Source organism: Papio anubis, chromosome 7 (genome assembly GCF_008728515.1).
Source record: "Papio anubis isolate 15944 chromosome 7, Panubis1.0, whole genome shotgun sequence".
Lineage (NCBI taxonomy): Eukaryota > Metazoa > Chordata > Mammalia > Primates > Cercopithecidae > Papio > Papio anubis.
The window spans coordinates 16598107-16623985 of record NC_044982.1 but is presented as its reverse complement, the minus strand read 5'-3'; the positions used below and the strand labels follow the sequence as shown (position 1 = coordinate 16623985).

Here is a 25879-nt window from a genome sequence, read left to right as displayed (position 1 = left end):
AATTATATATATAATTATATATGTTTATATATGTTAATCATATATAATCATATATACAATTATTAATATATAATTAGTTATATATATTTATGTATAATTATATATAACAAACTATATACAATTATATCAATTATATAATTATATATTGCATATATATTAAATGCAATTAAATATAGATTATATATAATTAAATAATTACATATTACATATTATATATACTTAAATATCTATAATCAATTATATATTACATATATACAATTATATACATTAATATATATAATTCCAATCATAATTATATATTACATATATAATTCAATATATATAATTATATATATAATTCAATAGCTTTAATACATTTTCAAGATATACTCTAACCCATGGAAAGATGGACAAATACATATATATATATATGCATATACACATTTTTTAAGAGATAGGGTCTTGCTCTGTTGCCCAGGCTGGGGTGTAGTGGTGCAACCATGGCTCACTGCAGCCTCAAACTTCTGGGCTCAAGAGATCTTCCCATCTCAGCCTCCCAAGTAGCTAGTAGCTAGGACTACAGGTATATGCCAACACACCTGGCTAATTTTTGTATTTTGTGTAGAGATTGGGTCTATGTTGCCCAGGCTGGTCTTGAACTCCTGGCCTCAAGCAATCCTCCTGCTTTGGCCTCCTAAAGTGCTAGGATTGAACCACCACACCAGGCCAAATTTCTGTTTTTAATAATTGTGTGCTAAAATCACCAATTTTGTAGATTTTTTTTTTTTTTTTGAGACGGAGTCTCACTCTGTCACCCAGGCTGGAGTGCAGTGGTGTGATCTCAGCTCACTGCAACCTCCACATCCCAGGTTCAAGTGATTCTCCTGCCTCAGCTTCCCGAGTAGCTGGGACTACAGCACATGCTACCATACCCAGCTAATTTTTGTCTTTTTAGTACAGATGGGGTTTTGCCATGTTGGCCAGGCTGGTCTCGAATTCCTGACCTCAAGTGATCCACCCACCCTGGCCTCCCAAAGTGCGGGGATTACGGGTATGAGCCACCATGCCTGGCCAGGACATTCCATTTTAAACATACCAAACGTGCAGATATGAATTTTAATAGGTGACATACATTATATTTTAAAATAAAGTAACATTTTCAAACATGTATTTCAAAAATGTTCTCCCTATAGCACAGCTTTTCTTCTAAGAAGGTGTTATTTTCTCATTCATCATTAAAACATTGCCTGAATGGCTACATTTAAATATATTTTTCAAAAATCTATATAAGGTAGTATCTACTAAAACCATTTAACACATAAAGTTCATCAAATTTGGACAACTTGTCTTTTTGTAAAAAGAAAATGAGTATCAATTTTTAGTTCCTTTGTTAAAAACAACTTTTGTATGGTAGAAGTATACTGATATTCATTACCTATCTCATCACAAAATACAAAGATGCTACATTTTAAAGGATTTGCTTTTACAAAATCAACTAAGTAATATTTTCCTATAAGCATTTTGTATGCATCTGGCTTTAACTTCTTTGCTCTTCTTCAATAGCTTGCTTAGTAGCTTGCTTGTCAACGATACAGCAAATGAATTTCATATATGTCACTGTTAATGATAATGACTGCAAATCTTCATTCAAATAACTTATTTAATAATTTCTATTGAGAAGGGCTGGCTCTGGTCGTATTTCATTAAGTTACTTTTATCCCAAATGGGAACATCTGCGAGATGTCCCCCAATATCCATTCTCTCTCCCTCTTCCTTGGTATCAAAACCTCTATTCGTGGGCACATCATTGCCCAGAGCAAAGACTACATTTTCCAAAACCCTTCCCCCTTGCAGCTGTGCATGACCTTGGAACTAAGTTTTGGTCACTGGGTTGTAAGTGGAAAAAATATACGTCCTGAAAAGGAGTGCATACCTTCTGCTTTCTTTTTCTCCTAACCAGCTGGAATTCAGATTTGACTGCTGAAACTTAAGCAACCATCTTGGAGCAAGAGGGAGAAGCCAGGTGTTGATACAGCCAGAGCAACAAGAAAACGGGCAACCTGGATCCTTCCCGACTGTATGGTCAACATTCATCCCTGGTTTGCCGATGTTTATATGACAAAGAAATGAATTTCTGTATTTTCTGAGTTTCCGTTCTTTTGGGTTTTCTGGCTCTCACTAGTGTGCTGAACGCTAATGAATACACCTGTTAACAGGGTTGATGAAGAGCTCATGCTGGGAGTCAGAGAAGAGACAGCTCTGCTGTGTTCTCACATCAGCATGTGTTTGCACTATTAATATTACCTTCAATCTGCAGTTTCCTAACAGAAACTGCTTTTAAGTCACTTGTCCATTTTGTCAGGATTCGTTCATAAGAACCACATAATATAATCTTTAAATCCACTTTATCAGGTATGTGTGAACAGCAACATGTGTCAGTGGCTTTGAAAGCAAGGGAATGAGGGGTCTACCATCAGGCAACTCCAACTGTTCTCTCCAGACAACTCAAGAACCACATGTAACCTGTGTTTGTCTGAAATACAGACCATGTGAGGACACCAACGTCCATGCTAAATATTACTAAAGCTTCATTTTCCTTTGGGTCACACGTAAGTATCTGAAGAAGTTATTCTTTCTTCCTATTCCTCTCCTGCCCCTACTCATAAATGCTTGTATGCACCTGCCTGGTGTGCAAGCGCTCCCCCGACTTTACAGTCCACTGTCAGGGGTGTGGAAGGACCCATAGTTAACTATAGATTTCCCTCCTGGATCATGACACCATGCTGCAAGAGAAAAATGTTCCTGACTGAAAAATCAGAATAAATAAGTGCTTTCCATAAAATCAAAAACACGTAAAAGCAAATGGTAAATCAAAAGAGGATGGTGTACAGAAGGATTTTGATGCCTCACCTGAATACTTCAAGAACAGTCCTTTCCGGTAACTTGGGAGCCACCTGCCTAAATGCTTTCTTGAAATCTTCCAAAGTTAAAAATCCACGATCTATTTGAAAACAATAAAAAATATTCACTTGCTTTGATAAGACCTATCAACTGTTACTTCAGCCATAACATTTGTGAAAAACTTACTTTAACATATTACTAGGAGAAAAGCAGTAGTTTATGGTTGGTTTCACATATAAGGTAATCTGAGATTGTCTCATCAGAATAATTTGAGATTCTAATAATACTTTCCTTCAGTGCAGTCCCAGCTGATCTTGAAGGTCACTTCTGGCCCTATCATTTTGCCGATTCTCTCAGTCCCCGGGATAGCACTATATGGAGACATGCACTGTAACAGTGGTGTTAGACTTTGAGTCTTTGTGAGTTACCAAAACAATGCAATCTTCAAAATTCATGTCTTTTCCTTTGCTAGGTATTAGAATCATGAAATATTAATATTTAGAAGGAAACCATAACAGCAGTCAAGACATTGAACCTAGACGCCATGAGTCTTTTCACTCTGTGTATGATCTGTGGGGCCTAGGGGGTCTACAGCCACCCACCCCTCAGCCACACCTTATGTGGGAAAACAATTCTATCAATCATATGTAGGTCAGACCAAGAGTTGATGAAGAAGTCACACAGTCTCCCACACCTCCATAGGTGGCTCATGGCCTATATCCCCCATGGCCAGTCCTTTTGCGGTCCCCATGACAATCAAGGTACAATATATTAACACAACCATATAACTGTAAATACCACTTCATCCGCGGTAAATGTCAAGAATTTAAAATCACGATGGAGAAAAAAATGTGCACCAATACCTAAGGTAACATCTAACGAATACAGTAATATAATCTTCCAAGTATATTATATATTTGATTTACTGGGTATATAATCCTATTCGCAATCCCTTAATAGCAATTTTTTTTTTTTTTTACATCAAAACACGTTAGAGACACTTACAGTATGTGTCAAAGGCTGTGAAGATGTGTCTTACTTCATTCCGATACCGTTGAGCTTCCTTCTTTTTCCTGACAATATTTAAAAACCCCTCGAGTAATATACCTGAAAGTTGGGGAAAGAACAATTTGTCAAAGGTTACTGTCTTTCTCTTTAAGAAAAAATTAAACAGAAATGAACAGTAATAAATATCACAAATAATCTAATTTTATCTTAATTGTGGTGAACAGTATTTACTCAAGATCTGTAAAGTTTCCTGAAGACCGAAAAAGGCATTTTGCTAAATGCTAACATTTAACAGACCCAACACTAGAAATCAATAGTGAAAATGCAAGACACTTTTAGGGTTCACTGAGCTTTTTCCAGGGGTAAAGAAATGGTGACCTTGAAAAAAGTGTAACACTCTTCCCTGCAACAGATCTAATAAGCAGGAAACTACTTATTAAACAAGGTCTCATAATTTTTCTTTCCTTATGCTTCTTTGATCCCTTTTTTCCTAGCCAGATGTCACTATGGCAGGTTTTTTTCCAACTGGGAGATCGGGTCAGAGAAGTAGTTTCGTAAAAGTCAATACCAATTGCACACCACAGATAAAGGTGGAGAGAATATTACATAAACAATAGAGCTGGCACCATCCCCAGCCCTGGATACACCCCACAACGTGTGGAGCAGCCTCAGGCCCAGCTTCCTGCGACTCTCATAATAAAAGAGCCCAGCATGATAAAATGAGATTGGATACTGTGCTTACAATGTCTATTAAAATGAATTCTAATGTGATCTTTGTAGTAGGTTTAAAGAGCGAAGCCAAGAATTTAAACATTTTAGTGAACTGAGCTCTACATATATAAAAAGAGCGGTTCATTTTTATAACTCAAAATTTCCATAAAATAACATTATCACTCTGTTTTAAAAATAGCCTCTAATCATACAATAACCACATGCACATTTTTTTCTTTTAGTGAGGTAATACTAAGCTGTATACCTTTTGTAAAATAGTTCCAATCATTTAAAAAAAATGTAGAAATGATTTTCTTAATTTCCTACATCTTTATTTATATTTAAAGATTTAAAATGGAAAAAAAAATGTCTTTCTGTTCTTCAATGATTCCTTTATAACATTTTAGGACCTACTGTGGGCCAGGCACTGTATTAAGTTTTGGAAATAGAGGAAAAAAGAGAATATACGTGATTCTAGTCCCAAGGGAGCTACTGATCTGGTGGGGAAGGCAGTCAATTTTTCAAACACACACCTCAATGCAAACTGTGGCATGGGCAATGAGGGGAAAGACAGGAGGTTGTGAAAAAGATTCACAGGAATCCTCATGTAGAGTAGACTCTGGTGAAGGAGAGATCCCTTCAGGGAGGAGATATTTAAGCCAAGACCTAAACCATGAGACAATACCAACGACCTAGTATTGGGAGGAAGACCATTGCTGGCAGTAGGAACAGCCTGTGCCGAGGCCGTCGGGTGGCAAGGTGGGAAAATGAAAACAGGCTGCTGTGGTTAGAACAAAGTGAGCCAGAGAGAAGTGACACAAGATGAGGTTGGGGAGAGCAGCAGGGGCCAGAACTCACAGACTCTTGTGGACCACAGTAAATAATTTGGGTTTTATTTAAGCTGCAATAGGAAGTCAACAGAAGGTTTGAATTGGGAAGTTATATGATGTGAGTTTTGAAATATCTTTCTGGCCATTATCTTGATAAAGGGACTGAGGTGGGGGAGCAAAAATGTAGAAAGAGAGACCAGTTAGGAGCCTACTGGCAAGAGATGTGGTTGCCAGGGTTGCTGGCAGTGGGGATGAGAGGAGTGGAAGGTTTCCAGATATATTTTAGAATCTAAATAACATAGCTTGATGAAGAACTAGATGTGGCGGGTGAGAAAGAAGGAGATGTCAAGAATATCCCATAGATTCTGGCTTGAAGAGCTACTTAAAGAGAGGAGAAAGTCTGGGAGAAGAGCAAAATTGGGGCGAGATGAGGAGTTGCCATTCAGCTGTGTGAAGTGTTCAGTGCTCTGGAGACAACCAAGAGGAGAAGTTCAGGAGGTGGCTGGCTGTCTTCTAGGCAACAGGGCATATCTCCCTCACATACCAGAGTGCCTGGCAGGTGCTCAATCGTATGTACTATAGCAAATTAGCATATGTAGCATTTTTTTTCTGTAGTTGTGGGGATACACATTGATGCAGCTCCATTCTTACCTAATCACCCCTGTGACAGAGACCATATGCCAAATTGCTAGCTGAGGTTAAAATTGAAGTCTAGCCATGCCATGTGCCCATCAGGTCATATCCATACTTTAGCTTCAAAAACACCAAAATCGAGTCAATTAAGTAGCATCTAGAGTAGCTGAAATTCTTGAATAATGTATTTACTGATAATGGCATGTCCTTGGAGACCCTTCAGAAACGTACCCCAGTCTACCTCTCAAGACTTCCTAGTCAACTTCCTGGTGCTTCCTCAAGCCAAGAGGCCCTTTCACACTCCACACCTTTGCATGTATAAAACACACTGCCTGGAATAATGCACTTTCTCCTTGTTTCTCCTAGGGAATGTTTACATCTCCTTCCAGATGCAACCCAGGCCTCATCTCCTATTTGAATGTGTCTCTGATTTCTCTCAGCTGAGTCCTCTTTCTGTGACCCAACAGCGCTCTGTTCATCATGCAATCATAGAAGTGATTAGGATCTATGGTAATTATTTGGCCACATGTCTAACTGAGACCTGCTGAGGGAAAGCAGTGTATAGTGTTCAAAATTTTATCCCACGTTTAACATAATGTCTAGCAGACAGTAGGCATTCATTACATGTTTGCTGAGTAAGTAACGTTCAATGAATAATAAACAAGAAGATGTTGTTTAGAGTTTTAGCAAAAAGCATTAAAATGTGTGTGGGTTTTTTTTTTTTTCCCTAGAGACATGGTCTCGCTCCGTTGCCCAGGCTGGAGTGCAGAGGCTAGTCACAGGCATGGCCACAGCGCACTGCAGCCTCAAAATCCTAGCCTCAAGTTATCCTCCACTTCAGTCTCCCCAGTAGCTGGAACTAAAGGCATATGCCACCATGCCAGGCTTAAAATGTGTGTTTTAGACCAGGTGTGGTGGCTCACGCCTATAATCCCAACACTTTGGGAGGCAAAGGTGGGCAGAGAGGTTGAGGTCAGGAGTTCCAGACCAGCATGGCCAACATGGCAAATCTGTCTCTACTAAAAATACAAAAATTAGCCAGGTGCAGTGGCTCACACCTGTAATCCCAGTAATTTGGGAGGCTGAGGCAGGCAAATCACCTGAGGTCAGGAGTTTGAGACCAGCCTGGCCAACATGGCAAAACCTGCCTCTACTAAAAATACAAAAATTAGCCAGGTGTGGCGGCATGCACCTGTAATCCCAGCTACTCGGAGGGGGGCTGAAGCATAAGAATAGCCTGAACCCAGGAGTTGGTGGTTGCAGCGAGCTGCAATCGTGCCACTGTACTCCAGCCTGGATGACAGAGCAAGACTGTCTCAAAACAGGAAAAAAAAACAAAAAACAAAAAGACCCATGTTTTAAATGATCTTATAACTCTGTAAATGAATGCCAAAAAGTAGGTCTCTTTCTATTCACATAGCCAGCAAAATAAACTGTCACTTCGGAAACTCCCATTTCTTAAAACATATGATATAGTAAAAACCAAACAAAATCCAGAGACAACTACATTCATAATATTTGCTCTTATCATTGCATTTGACTTAGAGAAGTGATAAAGGGAAAAAAGCACAATTCCATAGTTCACTGTGTAATTCATAAGGAAAAAAAAGGACCTGAGTGGTGATATCTTTTATATTACTTATTCAGATAACTCACGAGTATTTGGAGCTATGAAGTATTCAGGTCTTTATTTCACAATTTTGTAGGATAAAAACAAATGTTCTTTAGCTTTTACTAGAAGAAAATGTATGTGGATTTAAACTGTATGCCTATTACCACTTAAAAGGAAAAGCCATCCAATAACACCAATTACTCCATATGTGTAATCAATTTCTTTCACACTATTTTCCCACAAAATCATATGCTTTATTTCTTAAAGTCCATATTCTAGGGGTTAAACTCATCAAGTATATATCGTGTGAACATTTCCCCTCCCTTCTATGCCCTTAATTGTCTTAGTCTTCCAAGGCAACATTTATCCAAATACAAGCCCCTTTTCTAAAAACCAGAGGAATTTTTTTGTTCAGCTCGGCTCTCGTGTTGTAGTAATATGATCACTTTCCAAAGCCAATACATAATAACATGCTATTCCTGAAGCTCCACAATGAAAACACACTAATGTAAGCTGTATTCACCTAGCTCTCTAAATAGCCTAGAAATAGAGTTCCTACTACTAGCTCCACCTGCTGTCACAACATTCACACCTAAAATTACCACTTCACAAAGCCTTTCAGTAATTCTACTGACATCAGATTTCATACCCAATAAGAAATGTATTACCTGTGTCCCCTCCCACCCCGCCTCCAGAGGAAGAATATGTTCAGAAAATTCTAATTTCATATACAATGTTAAGTCTTTTGTATACACCATTTCACTACTAACAGTTACTTAAACATACTTTACTGTGGTTACAAATTAGCATCACAACGTTAGGAACCACACAGGTCTCTGTGTTTATCTATGTTTATTGTTAATATGTCTGCAGAAGGTATTCAGAAATTGCCTGGGTCATTGGACTCTATCAATAGTTGGCAAACTATTTTTTTTTTTTTAAGCTGTAGGAAAGGTTTTTCTTTATATGAAAATGGAAAGCCTCATCTGTAGAGGAGATGAAGGCAGAACTACTTGGTTTGAAGTGGGTGGCCTTCCCATTCTTCCCTATCCAGCAGTGTCTTTTGAATGTGTCCCCAAAGAATCTAGGATTGAGGATCATGGTTTAAAGACCACTGGACCAATGATTTTTTTTTTTTTTTTTGAGACGGAGTTTCCCTCTGTCACCCAGGCTGGAGTGCAGTGGCCCAATCTCAGCTCGCTGCAAGCTCTGCCTCCCAGGTTCACGCCATTCTCCTGCCTCAGCCTCCTGAGTAGCTGGGACTACAGGCGCCTGCCACCAAGCCCAGTTAATTTTTTGTATTTTTAGTAGAGATGGGGTTTTACCGTGTTAGCCAGGATGATCTCGATCTCATGACCCTGTGATCCGCCCACCTCAGCCTCCCAAAATGCTGGGATTACAGGCGTGAGGGACCAATGATCTTTACAAATCCTTCCTGACTCTGCAAGTCCATGCATTTTTTTGTGCAACTGGAAAACATCTCCTTCCATTTTATAAACAATCCTTGGCAAAATGGACTCTCTTCATGTTCTATAACATATATATACACACACATATATCTACACACATATATACACACATATACACACATATATACATATATATATATATTTGAGACGGAGTCTCACTCTGTTGCCAGGCTGGAGTGCAACGGTGCAGTCTCAACTCACTGCAACCTCCGCCTCCTGGGTTCCAGTGATTCTACTGCCTCAGCCTCCCAAGTAGATGGGATTACAGGTGCATGCCACCACACCTGGCTAATTTTTGTATTTTTAGTAGAGATGGGGTTTCACCATATTGGCCAGGCTGGTCTCGAACTCCTGACTTCATGATCTGTCCACCTCAGCCTCATAAAGTGCTGGGATTACAGGCATGAACCACTGTGCCCTGCTGACATGTACATATTTTTTAGTTTCCAAACTACTTAATAAACGTGATATATATATAGACACACACACACACACATATATATATATACAAAAAGCTATACGTAATGGAACTTTCAAGTAAAAAATTCATATAGTTTTGTTAGACTTTTTGAATATATCTTCCCCTGTGGTGAAAGATGATTACCCTCCTAAGAAACTGCTTAAAAACAAACAAGTAGAAAAAAATAGCCTTTTTAGTCTCTCTCTGACATATACGTCACACATATATGTCATATGACATACGTCACATATATGACACATATATATGTCAGAGAAAGACTAGAAAGGTTATTTTTTTCTACTTGTTTGTTTTTAAGCAGTTTCTTAGGAGGGTAATCATCTTTCACCACAGGGGAAGATATATTCAAAAAGTCTTAACAAAACCACATAAATGTTTTACTTGAAAGTTTCATTACGTATAGCTTTTTGTGGTTGACAGTTCTAAGCTTCAGGGTCAGTGCACACAGAGAAATCCTCTTGAAAATGAAGGAGTCTAGCATCTGGCTATCATAGTGAGCTCAAATTAGAAACTGCAATAAACCTGGGGAGAGTGAAGGAGAAAACAATAAAAATGGCAAGTCATTTGGGCTGTAAGCCTGGTCCTAGATTTAGTAGAAAGGAAGGGTTCATGTTCATTGTGCCACATATTGATTTTTCTAGGAGTTAAAAAATGCTTAAAAATTAGGGTTTAAAAGGATGAAGCAGTCTTTCAAAAGGGATAATACAAGCCTTCTCTAGTTTGAGACACAAAATTCAGATTATGACTTTTAGGGGCCATGACGGTGAAGAGGTGGGGGAAGGATATAATGTGTTCACACAGAAAGACTGAAAGGATGGTAGGTGAAAGTGACTTCAAAAATAGTGAGTTGTCACCTATGATAAATGAATTCAGAGGACAATATTTTCTTCCAGTTTACTACAGAAGCGTAAGGAAATAAAGAGAAAATAATCTACCTTAATGGAAGAAATCAAGTTTTACTATATAATTGGAGGGAAAATGAGTAAAAACAGTTAGAGGCCAGGTGTGATGGCTCATGTCTGTAATCCCAGCACTTTGGGAGTCCGAGGCAGGCAGACCACCCGAGGTCAGGAGTTAAAGACCAGCCTGGCCAACATGGTGAAACCTCGTCTCTACTAAAAATACAAAAATTAGCCAGGTGTGGTGGTGCCGCACCTGTAATCCCAGCTACTCCGAAGGCTGAGGCAGGAGAATCACATGTTCACCTCCAGATTTGAACCTGGGAGACAGAGGTTGCAGTGAGCCAAGACCGCGCCACTGCACTCCAGCCTGGGCAACAAGAGCGAAACTCCATTTCAAAAAACAAAACAACAACAACAACAAAAACAAATAAACAAAAACCAGTTACAGTAGAATAGACAAATCTGCACCAATAAAATCTTACTTCTGTCAAACCCAGGCAGGAATTGTTACTTTTTTATTATATAAATCTCCTGCTCATAAAGCTTAAAAGGTTCCTCAGTGTTAAACAGCACAAAGTTTTAATACCTTATTCTGGACTTTAAAGCTTCATCCCTCCTTCCATGCACACCAGTTCTTAATCCTTCCCAACTCTCATCACGTCAGCTGACTCGGCTGGACACAATTCATTTATAGTTATGTACTATACTCCTTGCTGTTGCAGAGGTTAAAAAAAAAGGTAAAAATCCAAGGAGAGTGGATTCTGTTAATGGGAGGACTGCATTAACAGCATGACAGCTGATATATTTAGGTATGCAAATCTGAGATGGGAGAGAGATTTGTAAGAGAACAGGGACCTAGGAAGAAGAGATTTCAGGCACTGAGGTGGACACCACAGAAGAGCGTCTCTGAAGAACTCTACACAGAGAGCACAGCACCAGCAACAGGAGCAGGAGGCGGGGCACACAACTGGCACCTGCACTGCATTCATTTACCACCTTTCTCCTTTGCTCCATCACTGTTTCAAATCCCACCCATCCTTCAGCGTGTCCAGCTCCAGGCCCACATCTCCTCTAGGGGGCAGTGCTGCCCTCCTGAACTCTTAGAGGTTTTCTTGCCTGTAATAAACATCTGGTGGTAAAAGAAGTGGCAATATTTCTTTCATCTTCCCTATCACATAAGATATATACATATTTTTTGAGATGGAGTCTTGCTCTGTCACCCAGGCTGGAGTCCAGTGGCAGGATCTTGGCTCACTGCAACCTCCGCTTCCCAGGGTCAAGCAATTCTCCTGCCTCAGCCTCCCGAGTAGCTGGGATTACAGGCACCCGCCACCACGCCCAGCTAATTTTTGTATTTTTAGTAGAGATGGTGTTTCACCATGTTGGCCAGGCTGGTCTTGAACTCCTGACCTCGTGATCCACTTTCCTCGGCCTCCCAAAGTGCTGGGATTACAGGCTTGAGTCACCGCACCCAGACCACATAATTTTTTAAAAAATGTCTTTAGGTCAGTGTCTGTGTCTCCTAATTCTTCCCCATCTCTATAGTGAAACATATTCACCATTTTCTAAATGGGTAATTAAATAAACACACGGATGGGTGAATATCTGTAGGAGATCCCACAAAATACCCCTATGATTATAATATCAAGATAAGGTCACCTTAATGTGTATGCAATTTCCTGATTATAGAAAAGAACTAGGAGGCCAATTGAAATCTGAAATCAACCAAAACCTTCATCCCTGCTATATCTTGGTCTTTGTTCCATAGAAGCCAAAATAAAAAACCATACATAATAGCAGGTGTTTTATGACAGAAACTAAGACCAGAAAAAGGATATTTAAATTTAGAAAAATAATACCTTTAATAGTCAATGTCTGGTGTAGAACAAGCCAGATAAGATATTAATAAATAAAAGCATGCAAGCCAACTGACCATTAACCTAATCATCCACAAATTATTTTTCAATTGGACCTTACACGGGATAGCAGTCACACAGTCCATAATTACTGTTATGATGAATCAATCTCTTTGATTTTTCCATCATTCAAAGTTGAGGGTTAAAAGTAAGTTCCTGGAAAGCTTTTTCAAGTATCAAAGTAGAATATGTTCATTAATTTAAAATGGCAATAGTATAAGGAAACAGAAAAGACGCTCAATCTGTTCGCTTAGTGAAAACAAAATTCTGAAGTCTTTTTTTCTGGTTTTTAACCTTAGGCATATTTTACATAGATCTGAGATAATAACACAGAGACAAATGTATGAGGATTCAGTGGGACAATGCTCATTCAGTTCTTATTTATAGCTTTTAGCATAAAGAAAAGCCCTGTAAATCTTGGCTGTTGTTATTTATATAGAATGGTCTACAATTTTTCTGGAATAAAGACCATCTGAGATCTGTATACTTGGAACACACAGCCTTTGCCCTTCATAGAATTGCCCTGACATTAAACACTGGTCTTGAGAAAAGATGAAGCAACAGCGTTACAAAATTCACTACTGCATTTATTGAACAGCTCGTCGACAGTGACATCCACTCACCAGTCTCTCCTCCATGAGACATCACAGAAGAACTATCCCAGGGCAGAAGGACTTAACACCTCTCTAGAAAAAGCGTTTTGTTGCATGGACCCTGACTGCAGCCGTGCTTGCTCATGTTTTCCTATTTGCTCTGGATGCTAGGTAGTCCAGAACCAAATTTGAAATTAACATCTAACAACTATAGAGAACATGGTGACTTGTGTTTTGTGTATTGATTCTACTCCTGACTTTAACTCATTGATTCATAAAGTTCCTTAGGGGAATGAATACCTAGGCTTCTGGATTTATTTTTTTTTAATTATTAAACTTTTTAGTACTTTTTTTTTTTTTTTTTTTAAGAGATATGGTGTTGCAATGTGCCAAGGCTGATCTCAAACTCCTGGGCTCAAGTGATCTTCCCACCACAGCTGGGAATACAGGTGCATACCACCATGAATGGCCAGAATTTTTTAACTTATAAAATGGGGATAATCAGCCAGGCACCATGGCTCATGCTTGTAATTCCAGCACTTTGGGAGGCTGAGGTGGGAGGATCACTTGAGTCCGGGAGTTAGAGACCCTGACTCAAAAATAATAACTTAAAATAATAAAACATAATGAAGATACTATGGTTTGGCTGTGGGTCCCTACCCTACCCAAATCTCATCTCGAATTGTAATACCTGTCAGGGTAGGGGCCTGGTGGGAGGTGATTGAATCATGGGAGCTGATTTCCCCCTTGTTCTCACCAGATCTGGTTGTTTGAAAGTGTGTGTCAATTTCCCATTCACTCTCTCTCTCTCCTGCCACCATGTGAAGAAGGTCTTTGCTTCACCTTTGCCTTCTGCCTTGATTGTAAGTTTCCTGAGGCCTCCCCAGTTATGTTTCCTGTTAAGTCTATGGAACTGTGGGTCAATTAAACCTCTTTTCTTAATAAATTACTCAGTCTCAGGTAGTTCTTTAGAGCAGTGTGAAAATGGGCTAATACAGAGGATAATCATAATATCATAGTTGTATTAAATATAACAATCATTACAGATGAATGTGCTCATCACAGATCTGCACAATAACTGTTCAGGCAATGATTGCTGCAATTATCTATTATAATAATAATAAATACTGTAAAAGGATTTTGCCAAGTATTTATTATTTTATTATTCCTCTATATCATTTTGTGATTCTTCTCTGAAGCCTAGGTTCCTCATTTTAAAATAAGGACATATGACTGTTTTCCAGGTCTCTTCTAGTTGCAAGCTTATTCATTCTATACACTTGCAGAAGTTATGAAGTGCATCACAGAGAATGAGGGTTATAATGAAACCCTCTGAAAGAGGTAGCAAGACTGTAAATCAGAACTGACCTCAACTGTGATGTGCTGCTTCCTTTAACAAATGGCTTGATTTTTTTCTCCCACTCATATATTTCCTTGTTTCAAGCAGCCACAACAGTTTTTGCTTATATTCACTTGCTTGTTAGGTTACAGGCAATTAAAAACATCATTAGCACCTTTCTGCTCCTCACCCTGGCTGCCCTCAAATTCTCCCAGCATGTACACTTCTTCCAGACATTCTACTGTTATTTCTAGTAGCTTTAATTTTTCACTCTTCTTAATTTTCACAAGGAAATCTCTATTGAAATGACCCACTTTTCAAGAGGATTAGAAGCCCTTGGGAAGCAGGGCCTGGGCATCCAGGTTTAGGTATAATCCCAAACCCAAAGTGCAGGGTGTCTAGCTTCGGGGCTCTGCCCCTTCCTGAAAGCAGCTGAATCTGACCTCACCCTGCAAGCTGGGCAGCAACTGGGCCCTGCACAAAGAATCCTGTGGATGGCGTGTTAGAGCCCTGTTCTGAAGAAGAGCAATGGATAGTAGAGGAGAATTCCCAAGTCACAGCTGTATTATAAAGAACTTTGGAAAGTTGATTACCTGAATAAATAGTTGCCAGGAGGCCAAGGCCAGCATTTGACTTTTTTTTTTTTTTTTTTTTTGAGACAGGGTCTTGCTCTGTCACCCAGGCTGGCGTGCAGTGGCGCGATCACGGCTCACGGCAGTCTCAACCTCCTGGGCTCAAGCAATCCTCTACCTCAGCCCCCTGAGTAGCTGGGACTGGCATGTACCATCAGGCCTGGCTAATATTTGTAGAGATGGGGTTTTGTTTGCCATGTTGCCCTAGTTGGTGTCAAACTCCTGGGCTCAAGTGATCCACCCACCTTGGCCTCCCAAACTGCTGGGACTACAGCCGTGAGCTACCACACCCGGCCAATTTCAGTTCTTCAAGATCCAAACATTAAGAAGAGAGATAATACATGTGGAAAAAACATTTAATCTGCACAGGAGCCCTCTTCTTTCAAGAGAAATACCATGTAAAATTGACTTGTATCAATAATAGAGAATGAAGAAAAAGCAGATGGTTTGAAATTGGTTCAGTATGGAACAGTTCTAATAGAAAAATTGCATGTTAGCAGCAATCAGAGTTCAGCAGTGATTTCTTGCTAGGCTATTTTACTCCTTTTCTTGAATGTTTGTGGTCTTGAGTTTCTCCAAATAAACACACACACACACACACACACACACACACACGAGTACAGCTGGGAGAATACAGGTGGGGACTGTATTCTTTCTTCCAGAATCCATACCTCTCTGCACATTAGAGAACTAGTTAAGGAAAGAAAACATTCAGTGTAAAGTCAAATCCTTAATTCAAAATCAGAGAACATACAGAAGAAAGAAAGTCTATGAGAATAATGAATGTTAAAGTGCCTTCAGCAATAGTCACGCTTGATGTATCAGAAAAGTCACTGTATTAATATTTTTTCATGCTACTGATAAAGACAAGACTGGATGATTTACAAAAGAAAGAGGTTTAATGGACTTACAGTTTGACATGGCTGGGGAGCCCCCACAATCATATCAGAAGGGAAAGAGGAGCAAATCATGTCTTACATGAATGGCAGCAGACAAGAGAGAGCTTGTGCAGGGGAACTCTTCTTTTTAAAACCATCACATCTCGTGAGACTTATTCACTATCACAAGAACAGCATGGGAAAGACCCACCCCTATTATTCAATTATCTCCCACCGGGTCCCTCCCACAACACGTGGGAATTATGGGAGCTACAAAATGAGATTTGGGTGGGGACACAGCCAATCCATATCAGTAACATAATAGAGAAACACGATATAATGACTAGCGGAAGATCTTCATCCAGAAAGAATAACTCACTGAATATCAGGGAACTCTTAAGAAAGATAAATATTATCAATGCAAAGAATATGGGAAATCCTTTTGCCGGAAAAGAAAACTCTCTGTAGATAGGAATATTCACAAAAAACCCTAAGAAAAAAGTGTAGAAAAGGCTTTATCAAGAAGTTGTAACTAATGGAACATCAAACATTATTCTGAATATTCTGAAAGTGAAAATTTTCAACAAGAAATTTAAAACCTGGAGCAATTCTATCAAGCTAGGGATTATATCAAGAACATGTTCTCCCAGCAATAATCCTGAAAGTCATACTTCAAATGTGATTCTAAAACTTGTATATAAAGTGTAACAGATTTTCAATCTAAATATTAGTAATCCCTGATCTCTTTTTTTCCCCCACTGCTCAGTGTGGGTAGTAGTTTCTCATTTTTATTGATTACCTCAACAAAATCAGCTTTTAATTTTTTTCTGTTTGTCCTCTTTCCAATTTCATCAATTTCCATTACAATCTTTACTATTTCCTTTCCTCCACTTATTTTGGGCCTTATTTACTCTTTTTTGTAGTTAAAGGTGGAAGTTAATTAAAGGTAGAAGCTGAGGTCATCAGTTTGAGACATTTATTCTTTCCCAAACATAGAAAGTTAGTGCTACCACTTTCCAAGTATTGCTTTCAATCCATCCTACAAAATTTGAAATGTGGTCTTTACATTTAATTCAAAATACTTCCTAATTTTTCCCTTTTGATTTTTTTCTTTGACCTATGAGTTATTTAGAAGTGTACTATTTATCTGGAACTTTTAAACTTTTATTTGGAACAACTATTTGCAACTTTTCCAGACAGCTTTGCTATTGGTTTCTAATATAATTCCATCACAAAGAACATACTTTGTACTTTAAATGTATTGACATGTTTAATGGCCCAGAGTATGACCAATTTTATTAAATATGCTGTGTAGACTTGAAAAGAATGTGTATTCTGCTGTTGTTGGGTAGAACATTCTATAGATGACAATTAGGTCACACTGGTTGACAGTGTTGTTCACGTCTCCTATATCCTTATTGATTTTATGTCTACTTGCTTCATTAATTATTGATAGGGGTGTTGCAGCCTCCTACCATGATCATGGATTTGTCCATTTTTCTTTACAGTTTTATTAGTTTTTTGCTTCATGTATTTTGAATTTCCATTATTAGGGGATTTTTTTTTTTTTTTTTTTGAGACAGAGTCTTGCTCTGTCACCCAGGCTGGAGTGTCATGGTGCAATCTGGGCTCACTGCAACCTCCACCTCCCGGGCGCAAATAATTCTCGTGCCTCAGCCTCCCGAGTAGCTGGGATTACAGGTATGCACCACCATGTTCAGATAATTTTTATTTTTTCATAAAGATGGGGTTTCATCATGGTTGGTCTCAAACTCCTGGCCTCAAGTGATCTGGCTGCGTTGGCCTCTCAAAGTGCTGGGATTATAGGCTTGAGTCATGACACCCAGCCAGGGGCATAAATATTTAATTCCCTTAATGAACTGGCTGTCCTTATCCCTGGTAATATTCCTTCTTCTGAAGTCTACTGCATCTGATATTAACATGCTCACTTTGGCATTCTTTTGGTTAGTGTTCAGTACAGTATATATTTCTAATCTTTTTTGCCCTTATATTTCAAGTGGGCTTCTAGGCAACACAGAGTTAGTTTGTACTCGCTTATCTAATTTAACAGTATCTCCCTTTCAATGGGGCTGTTGAGATCATTTACATCTAACTAAAACATTAATGACTGGATTTAAATCTACCATATTGTTTGTTTTCTACTTGTCTATTTCCATCTATTCTTGTTCCCATTTTCTTCTTCTTTTGAATTAATTAATTAACTTTTTTAAGAGATGAGGTCTTACTCTGTCGCCCAGGCTGGGGTGCTGTGGTGTGATAATGGCTAAGTGCAACCTCAAACTCCTGGGCTCAAGGGATCTTCCTACCTCAGCCTCCCAGGTAGCTAAGATTATAGGCACGTGCCATCATGCCAGGCTATGGTTTGTTTTGTTTTGTTTTTTTGCTTTTTTGTTGAGATAGTCTCATACTATATTGACCAGACTGGTCTTGAACTCCTGGCATCAAACAATCCTCCTGCTTTGGCCTCCCAAGGTGCTGGGATTACAGGTGTGAGTCACCACCAGCAGCCAACTGCTGTCATTTTTAGCTTTGTTCCTATTCACATAATGTGTCTTTTTTTTCCCTAGATACACTTATGATTTTTTAAAATACTAAAAAAGGAAAGATATTATTAAGGATGTTATTAGATCAACCGACAAAATATAGATGATAAATCAGATAAAACACAGTATCAACCTATATTTATGAACATGATAAGCATACTGTGGTTATGTTCAGTACAGAAGAGAAAGGGATAGTGGTAGAAAGTGCAAAGGAGAAGGAAGATGGGGTAAAATGTTAACAATGTCAATCTGGGTAAAAGGTGTACCTTATACAGAGAGTAAGCTATTCTCTGTACTAATTTATTTTGAACTTTTTGGAAGTTTTAAATTATTCAAAAAAAGGTAATATTTAAAAAGCCAATTCAACATGCTCTGGATCCTCTCCCCTTACACAACAGGTCTCTTCCCTCCCTCTCTCATCTTCTTTCCTCCTCTTCACTAGATCATTCGGCTAAGCTTGGGAACACATTCTTCCATTTAAATATTAACAATCACAAGCAAACAAAACATCTCTTGATCCACTGCCACTCTGGACTTAACGAAAGCCTCATCTACTCACATTGTCACACTTTACCATCACCTTCCACTTATCTTCAACCCAGTCTGCCCTCACCACACTTTGAAATGCCTCTTGCTAAAGTCACCAAACACCTCCAGGTGGCCAACTGCAAAGGATACTCATCAGTTATGCCACCTCACCTTTCTGGAGCATTTGATAGTGCTGAGCACACCTTCCTCATTAAAATATCTACTTCTCTTGGTTTTTGATCAAACACTCGATTTTCCTCTTGCCCCTCCATCACTCCTAAGTCTCCTTTGCCATTTCTTCATCTTCCACCTGACTTCTACTGGCTAGAGTTCTTAACATTCTCAGTCCACTCTATCTCTCTAAGTGGTCTCATCCATTCTCATTATTTTAAAATCTGTCTACAGACTGATGACTCCCACATTTCTTCAGCCCAGAACTTACTTCTGAAATTCATCCAGTCCGACTGCTTGGACATAGTAAACTAACACTTCTCAAACATATTCAAAATTGAGCTCTTAGTCTCCCTTACCCCCAAGCATTGCCCGCCCCCTGCCCCCACCCCATGGCCCCACCCGCCTGCCATCTTCTCTTTTCAGTAGGTGCCATGTCCATTCATCCAGATGCAAAAGTCAGAAAACCTAGTATCATTTTTTGAATGTTAAAATTATGAGTGATATTTTTTCTTTATGCACTTCAACAGTTTAAAATTTCCCTGTAATAAACATATTTATAAATAATCAAAATTAAAAGAATCTCAAAAGAAGACATACAAATGGCAAACAGGCATATGTAAAAGGTGCTCAATATCATTGATCAGAAAAATGCCATCAAAACTACAATAATATCTCACCACAGTTAAAATGGCTTTTATCTAAAAGACAGGCAATAGCAAAGGCTGGCAAGGATGTGGAGAAAAGAGAGCTCTTATAAACTGCTGGTGGGCATGTAAATTAGTACAATCACTATGGAGAACCATTTGGAGGTTCCTCAAAAAACTAAAAATAGAGCTACTATATGATCCAGCAATCCCACTGCTGGGTATATACCCAAAAGAAAGGAAATCAGCATATGGAAGATATCTGCACTCTCATATACTGTTTGTTGCAGCATTGTCCACAATAGGCAAGATTTGGAAGAAACCTCAGTGTCCACCAACAGATGAATGGATAAAGAAAATGTGGTACACACAGTGGAGTACTACTCAGCAATAAAAAAGAATGAGATCCTGTCATTTGCAACAACACAGATGAAAATGGGAGGTCATTATGTTAGGTCAAATAAGGCACAGAAAGTCAAACACTGCATGTTCTCACTTTTGGGATCTACAAATCAAGACAATTGAACTCATGGACAAAGAAAGTGGAAGGATGGTTACCAGAGGCTGGGAAGGGTAGTGGGGGAGTTGGGGAGAGGTGTGGATGGCTAATGGATTAAAAAAAAAAAAAAAAAAAAAGAATGAGACCTAGTATTTGATAGTACAGCATGGTAACTATAGTCAATAACAACTTAATTGTACATTAAGAAATAACCAAAAGAGTATAATTGGATTTTTGGTAACACGAAAGATAAATGCTTGATAGCAAGGATACCCCATTCTCCATGATGTGACTAGTAATACCTAGTATTTGATAGCACAATAGGGTGACTATAGTCAAAATAATAAACATTTAAAAATAACTAAGAGTATAATTGGACTGTTTGTAACACAAAGGACTGATGCTCAAGGGGATAGTTATCCCATTTCCCAGGATGTGATTATTACACATAACATGCCTACATCAAAACTTCTCATGTACCACCTCTCTATACATACACCTACAAAAATTAAAAATTAAAAAATAAAATAAAAACAACCAAAACCTTTTGGACAACGAGAAACAAAACAAAGATGTGCTTAAATATAATGCTATATAGTTTTTATTTATTTATTTATTTAGAGACAGAGTTTCACTCTTGTCACCCAGGCTGGAGTGCAATGGCGCCCAGGTGGAGTGCAAATGCTGCGATCTTGGCTCTTTGCAATCTCTATCTCCTTGGTTCAAGCGATTCTCCTGCTTCACCCTCCCGAGCAGCTGGGATTATAGGCACCCACCACCACGTCCAGTTAATTTTTGGTATTTTTAGTAAAGACCGGGTTTCATCATCTTTGCCAGGCTGGTCTCGAACTCCTGACCTCAGGTGATCCACCCGCCTTGGCCTCCCAAAGTGCTGGGATTACAGGCGTGAGCCACCGCACCCAGCCTAGTTTCCGTTTTTAATTTTCATTTTGTGAGTGTTATTAGTCCCTTTTCACGCTACTGATAAAGACATATCCAAGGCTGGGCAATTTACAAAAGAAAGAAGTTTAATGGACTTACAGTTCCACGTGGCTGGGGAAACCTCACAATCATGGCAGAAGGCAAAGATGAGCAAGTCACATCTTACATGGATGGCAGCAGGCAAAGAGAGAGCTTGTGCAGGGAAATCCCCCCTTAGAAAGCCATCAGATCTCATGAGACTTATCTGGTATCATGAGAACAGCATGGGAAAAACCCGCCCCCATGATTCAATTACCTTCCACCAGGTCCCTGCCACACCACATGGGAATTTGAGATGAGATTGATGTAGGGACACAGTCAAGCCATCTCAGTGTCTAAATAAGGTACTAAAAATATTAACTTTCACATTACCAGAAGTATTTGGATTTACTGAAGACATCACAGAATCCACTTCTATCTAGAAAAGAGGAAAAAATAATAGAACATGTAATTTTATCAAATGTTTTCACAGTGCAAGTTCTTAATTCTTCAGGTGGGAATAAGCATCTATTTTATGAGAAACCAAGTTTGTTGAACCAAGCAGACAAGCAATGACACACAATAGCTATAACAGTCATTTTACTTTTCCATCAACATCTATAAAATAGCAGACACTAATCTGCTAGCCTCTAATAGCCCCCAAAACTTTATTCCACTGACCAAAACAGTTTAAGCACAGAAAATCAATTTGGCTGTCCCATATATAATCTAACAGGCAGCCTTTCTGCTTCAGACAAATACAAACAATTGTTATAATGGGCACTATGGCTCTATTTTTAAATTTTTTTTCCTGGTTATAAAAGTACCACAAGATTGATGTAGAAAGCACAAAAAATTATGAGGAAAATTAAAAAATCAGTCATCCAGTGAAAATCACTGTTATCATTTTAGACTAATCAGTTTTTTTCCCCTATGCATCTTTAAACATTTGAGATTTTACTGTATAGAAAACATGAGGACCTGCTTTAACTAAATGTTAAAATATAAGCCCTTTACCACACTGTTAAAAGGGCTTTATAAACATTATAGTATTAGAGCCTTGGTGGCATCTGACATAATTTCTCCACTTCTGGTCTTGAACTCTTCCCAGTCTTGGATTTCCTGCATTTTCTTGGTTCCTCTTGTCCCTGCCAAATGGTTCCCACTCCAACTTCTTCAAGTCCCTTCCTACCCTTAAATGCTGGTATTCCCTAATGTTATCCTCAGACCACAGCTCTTCCTATTCTGCATACTCTTCCTGGGCAATGCCATCCAGCCTCATGTTTTGAGCAACCACATGCAAACCAAAGATCCCCAAGCCTATCTCCAGCCCTACCCTCTCCACCCAATTTCAGATTCCTACATCTCAGGGAAGCAGTAACATCTAACAGCAGATTTTCCCCACCATAACCTCAATAGACAGCACATTATTTAACGAGTGAATGCACTTGGAATGCTCGTAGCTGCCTCAAACTCAATGTGTTCCAATCGAAACTCACTGACTTCCTCTGAACCTACTCTTAAATTTTCTCTTAATTGGTGGCATCGCTATCCCTTCAGTCCCGGTGGTCATGTCACCCTTACCACCACTGCATCCAGTCAGTCATCAGGGCCTAACTTGTCCCACCACCCACAAAGTGTTCCTAGATACTTACCAGAGTAATCTATCTTCTCTAGTCTAAATGACCACCCCGACTGTTATAGTTACCACTAGAATTCGGCCTTCCTTCTTTGTTCCCTTCACTTTCTGTTTTTCAATCTCTTCTCTTTCTTGGTATCTTTCACAGTTTTATGTCTTTCTACATTAAACTCTGAACTGCTTCAAAGTAGAGACTGTGTTTCATTCATCTTTATATCACTAGCAACTAGCAAGTACTCCTTTTATTAAATAGAAACAATAAATTTCACTATGTGTGGGTGGGCGCAGTGGCTCACGCCTGTAATCCTAGCACTTTGGGAGGCTGAGGTGGGCAGATCACTTGAGGTCAGGAGTTGGAGACCAGCCTGGCCAACATGGTGAAACCCCGTCTCTACTAAAAATACAAAAAAAAAGAAAAAAAAAGAACTAGGTATGGTGGTGTGCACCTGTAGTCCCTGCTACTCTGGAGGCTGAGGCAGGAAAATTGCTTGAACCTGGAAAGTGGAGGTTGCCGTGAGCCTGGATCACGCCACTGCACTCTAGCCTCGGTGACAGAGCAAGACTGCATCTCAAAAAATAAATAAATAATGTAAACAACCGCATGAACGTATAAGTGATTTATTATATAAGTATTTTATTGCTTCATGACCTGCAGTCAGTAAATATTTCATTTGCTCAAAAGCAATGTTCAAAAATGAAACCCCAAACCTCAACCTAGTCTAAAAAATCTGTTGAATTTCACAGAAATTATATATTGAGTTACTTGCATAATAAAAGTTCATTGTACAATGACTAAGTTTATAGGTGACACGCTATTAGTGAATACTTTACCATTTAGTGATCTGTGGTTAGTAAATAGTTCATTTGCTTAAAAAATAAAATGGAAAACCTTATCCCAGTATGAAAAGTAAAATCTGTTAAATTTCATGGAGTGTATGTACAGTATGTTACATCACTGTATTTGTCATTAAATTTCTCATTCTAAAATTGAAACCAAGTAGACTCAAGGGTGAGAAAGGCAAAATGAGACAAGATACCTTTCCAGGTGAATCCAAGTTAAATACAGTGCTTCACAGGCTGACTCATTTTAGCTGACTTGCTTTTTAATTCCAGCTGAAATGATTACAGGTAAACAGGAGAGCTGCAATTTCTAAAAGTTGGCCCTGACTACTTCTCTGAGCGCCATAATAAGCTTCTCAGTAACTAGGCATCCCCTCATAGCTGAGCCACTCTGAACCCACCTGGGCTGTCCATGCAACCTACTTGGGTCAAGATAATATATTAATACTTATTGTACATCACAACTTCACAGTATGTTCTGTTGACACAAATAGAGCAGAGAAGCATGACATCACAGGGTCCCTGGCTTTGCTGGGCTTTCAGTCTGACAGAAAGGCAGAGCCCACTCATCAGGAACAGCTAGGCCCTAATTAATTGCCAAGCTGTCTGGTCTAATGAGAGTGAGGGACGGCATTCCAGGCCGAGCCCTGAGTGCTCCCTTTGCTTGATGGTGGCAGCTCAATTTCTTGAATCTGGACAGTATCTCGACTACGACTAATTCCAGCTTAACAAGAAGGGCATTGTCTCTAGAATGAATGTAACAGGAAAGCAGAAAAGCATAAAGACAGGGGTGAACAGGAAGCTTGCCCTACTCAAGTATGAGGTTCATGGAAGCTCAGCTCAACTCTCATTATTGGTGAATTGGTGCAATCTTTTCTGGAGAGCAAATATCTAACAAAATTTTAAATGTACATATTTCATGACCTAGCAATTATACTTCTAGGAACTTATTCCACAGATATACAGCCACAAGGACATAAATGTGTGTATCATTGCAGCAATGTTTGTAGGAAAAAAAAAAAAACAAAAACACATATATAACCCCACACAGGAACCTGGCTAAAAAAAATAATGTGCAACTATATTTTAAAATGTGGTAGTGGTGTGTGCTTTTAGGTTGATATATTGTTAAATGAGAAAAGCAAGTTAAAGTAGGCACAATATTTACCCATTTATGGTTTCAGTAAAAGACTATGCATATGTATGTCATGGATAGAAAATTTCAGAATTACACAAAAAACTGTTAATGGTAATCCCCTAGGAGCTGGACCCTCTGGTAGGCGGGGAGCAGATTTTTATGCTCAACTTTATACCTTTCTGCACTGTTTTAATTTTTTGACTGTGGATGTATTTTATAAACAAAGCAACAAAAGTAAAACGAGAAAGAGACTATGTCACGTCCTATGTAAACTTATCCTGTTACCAGCACTTCCCTTTCGGCCTTCCCTCTTGGCACCTCTCTAGCGTCTCGTATTTATAATGGTTATTAGCAGCCTGGTAGTGAGATAGGCTTGTGTAGGCTCCAGTGGAAAAGATTTCTACTTCATCTCTGGGCTGAGGTGTTAAGAGGAAGCTAAAATTCAGCACTGGGCACATCTCTGAAATTGCTTATAAAGCAATTTATAAACATCCTAAGCTAGCCCTGTGGACTTTTCTCAAGGTCCATGCACCACTGATCGTCTACCCCATCCCCAAATATATAAGAAAGCTCTACCTTGGAGGGCTTGTACCCAAACAGCATTACAACAGCAATTTTAAAGTCCTCTCTGCTGAGATATCCTTTGTGATCTTCATCACATGCCTTAAATACCTGAAGAACATTAAATAGCTTTAGTTAATGAGACAGAAACTGTTTCTTCTTATTTTTATTACTAGTTTATATAATTTGGACCTCGAAAATCTAAAACTTGGCCCAGCGGTAGAGTATGAAAATAGAATTTCATTATCCCAATATTAATTCTCAAGAAAAATCAAAGATGGACTAAAATCTTCTTAAAGATGGGCTGAAATTTCCCTCAAGAAAGTAAAACCAGTTAATCGCTAGGATGACGCAAATTAATTCACTTAGACCACCGAGATAAATTCTACCCAAAATTCAGTCCTGGAGCTAGGAAGGTGAGGCAAAGGGGCTGGCTTTGAAAGGCGGGAGG

The 25879-nt window shown here is 38.9% G+C and overlaps 1 protein-coding gene across 12 annotated transcripts in view; it reads right to left on the bottom strand.

Annotated features, from left to right (window-relative positions):
• EFCAB11 (EF-hand calcium binding domain 11) overlaps window positions 1-25879 on the bottom strand; it is a 160660-nt gene that overhangs the window by 133678 nt on the left and 1103 nt on the right. For 11 of the 12 annotated variants that reach the window (XM_009212120.4, XM_031669038.1, XM_009212119.4 and 8 more), the window contains exons 2-5: window positions 25444-25539; window positions 21644-21689; window positions 3886-3987; window positions 2890-2980 (exon numbers count right to left, since the gene is read on the bottom strand). In XM_009212120.4, the coding sequence (XP_009210384.1) occupies window positions 2890-2980; window positions 3886-3987; window positions 21644-21689; window positions 25444-25470 (266 nt within the window). In that variant the 5' untranslated portion in view covers window positions 25471-25539. Of the gene's footprint in view, window positions 1-971; window positions 2763-2889; window positions 2981-3885; window positions 3988-21643; window positions 21690-25443; window positions 25540-25879 lie in introns of those variants that run through there. The other variant, XM_009212124.4, reaches the window with a different exon arrangement.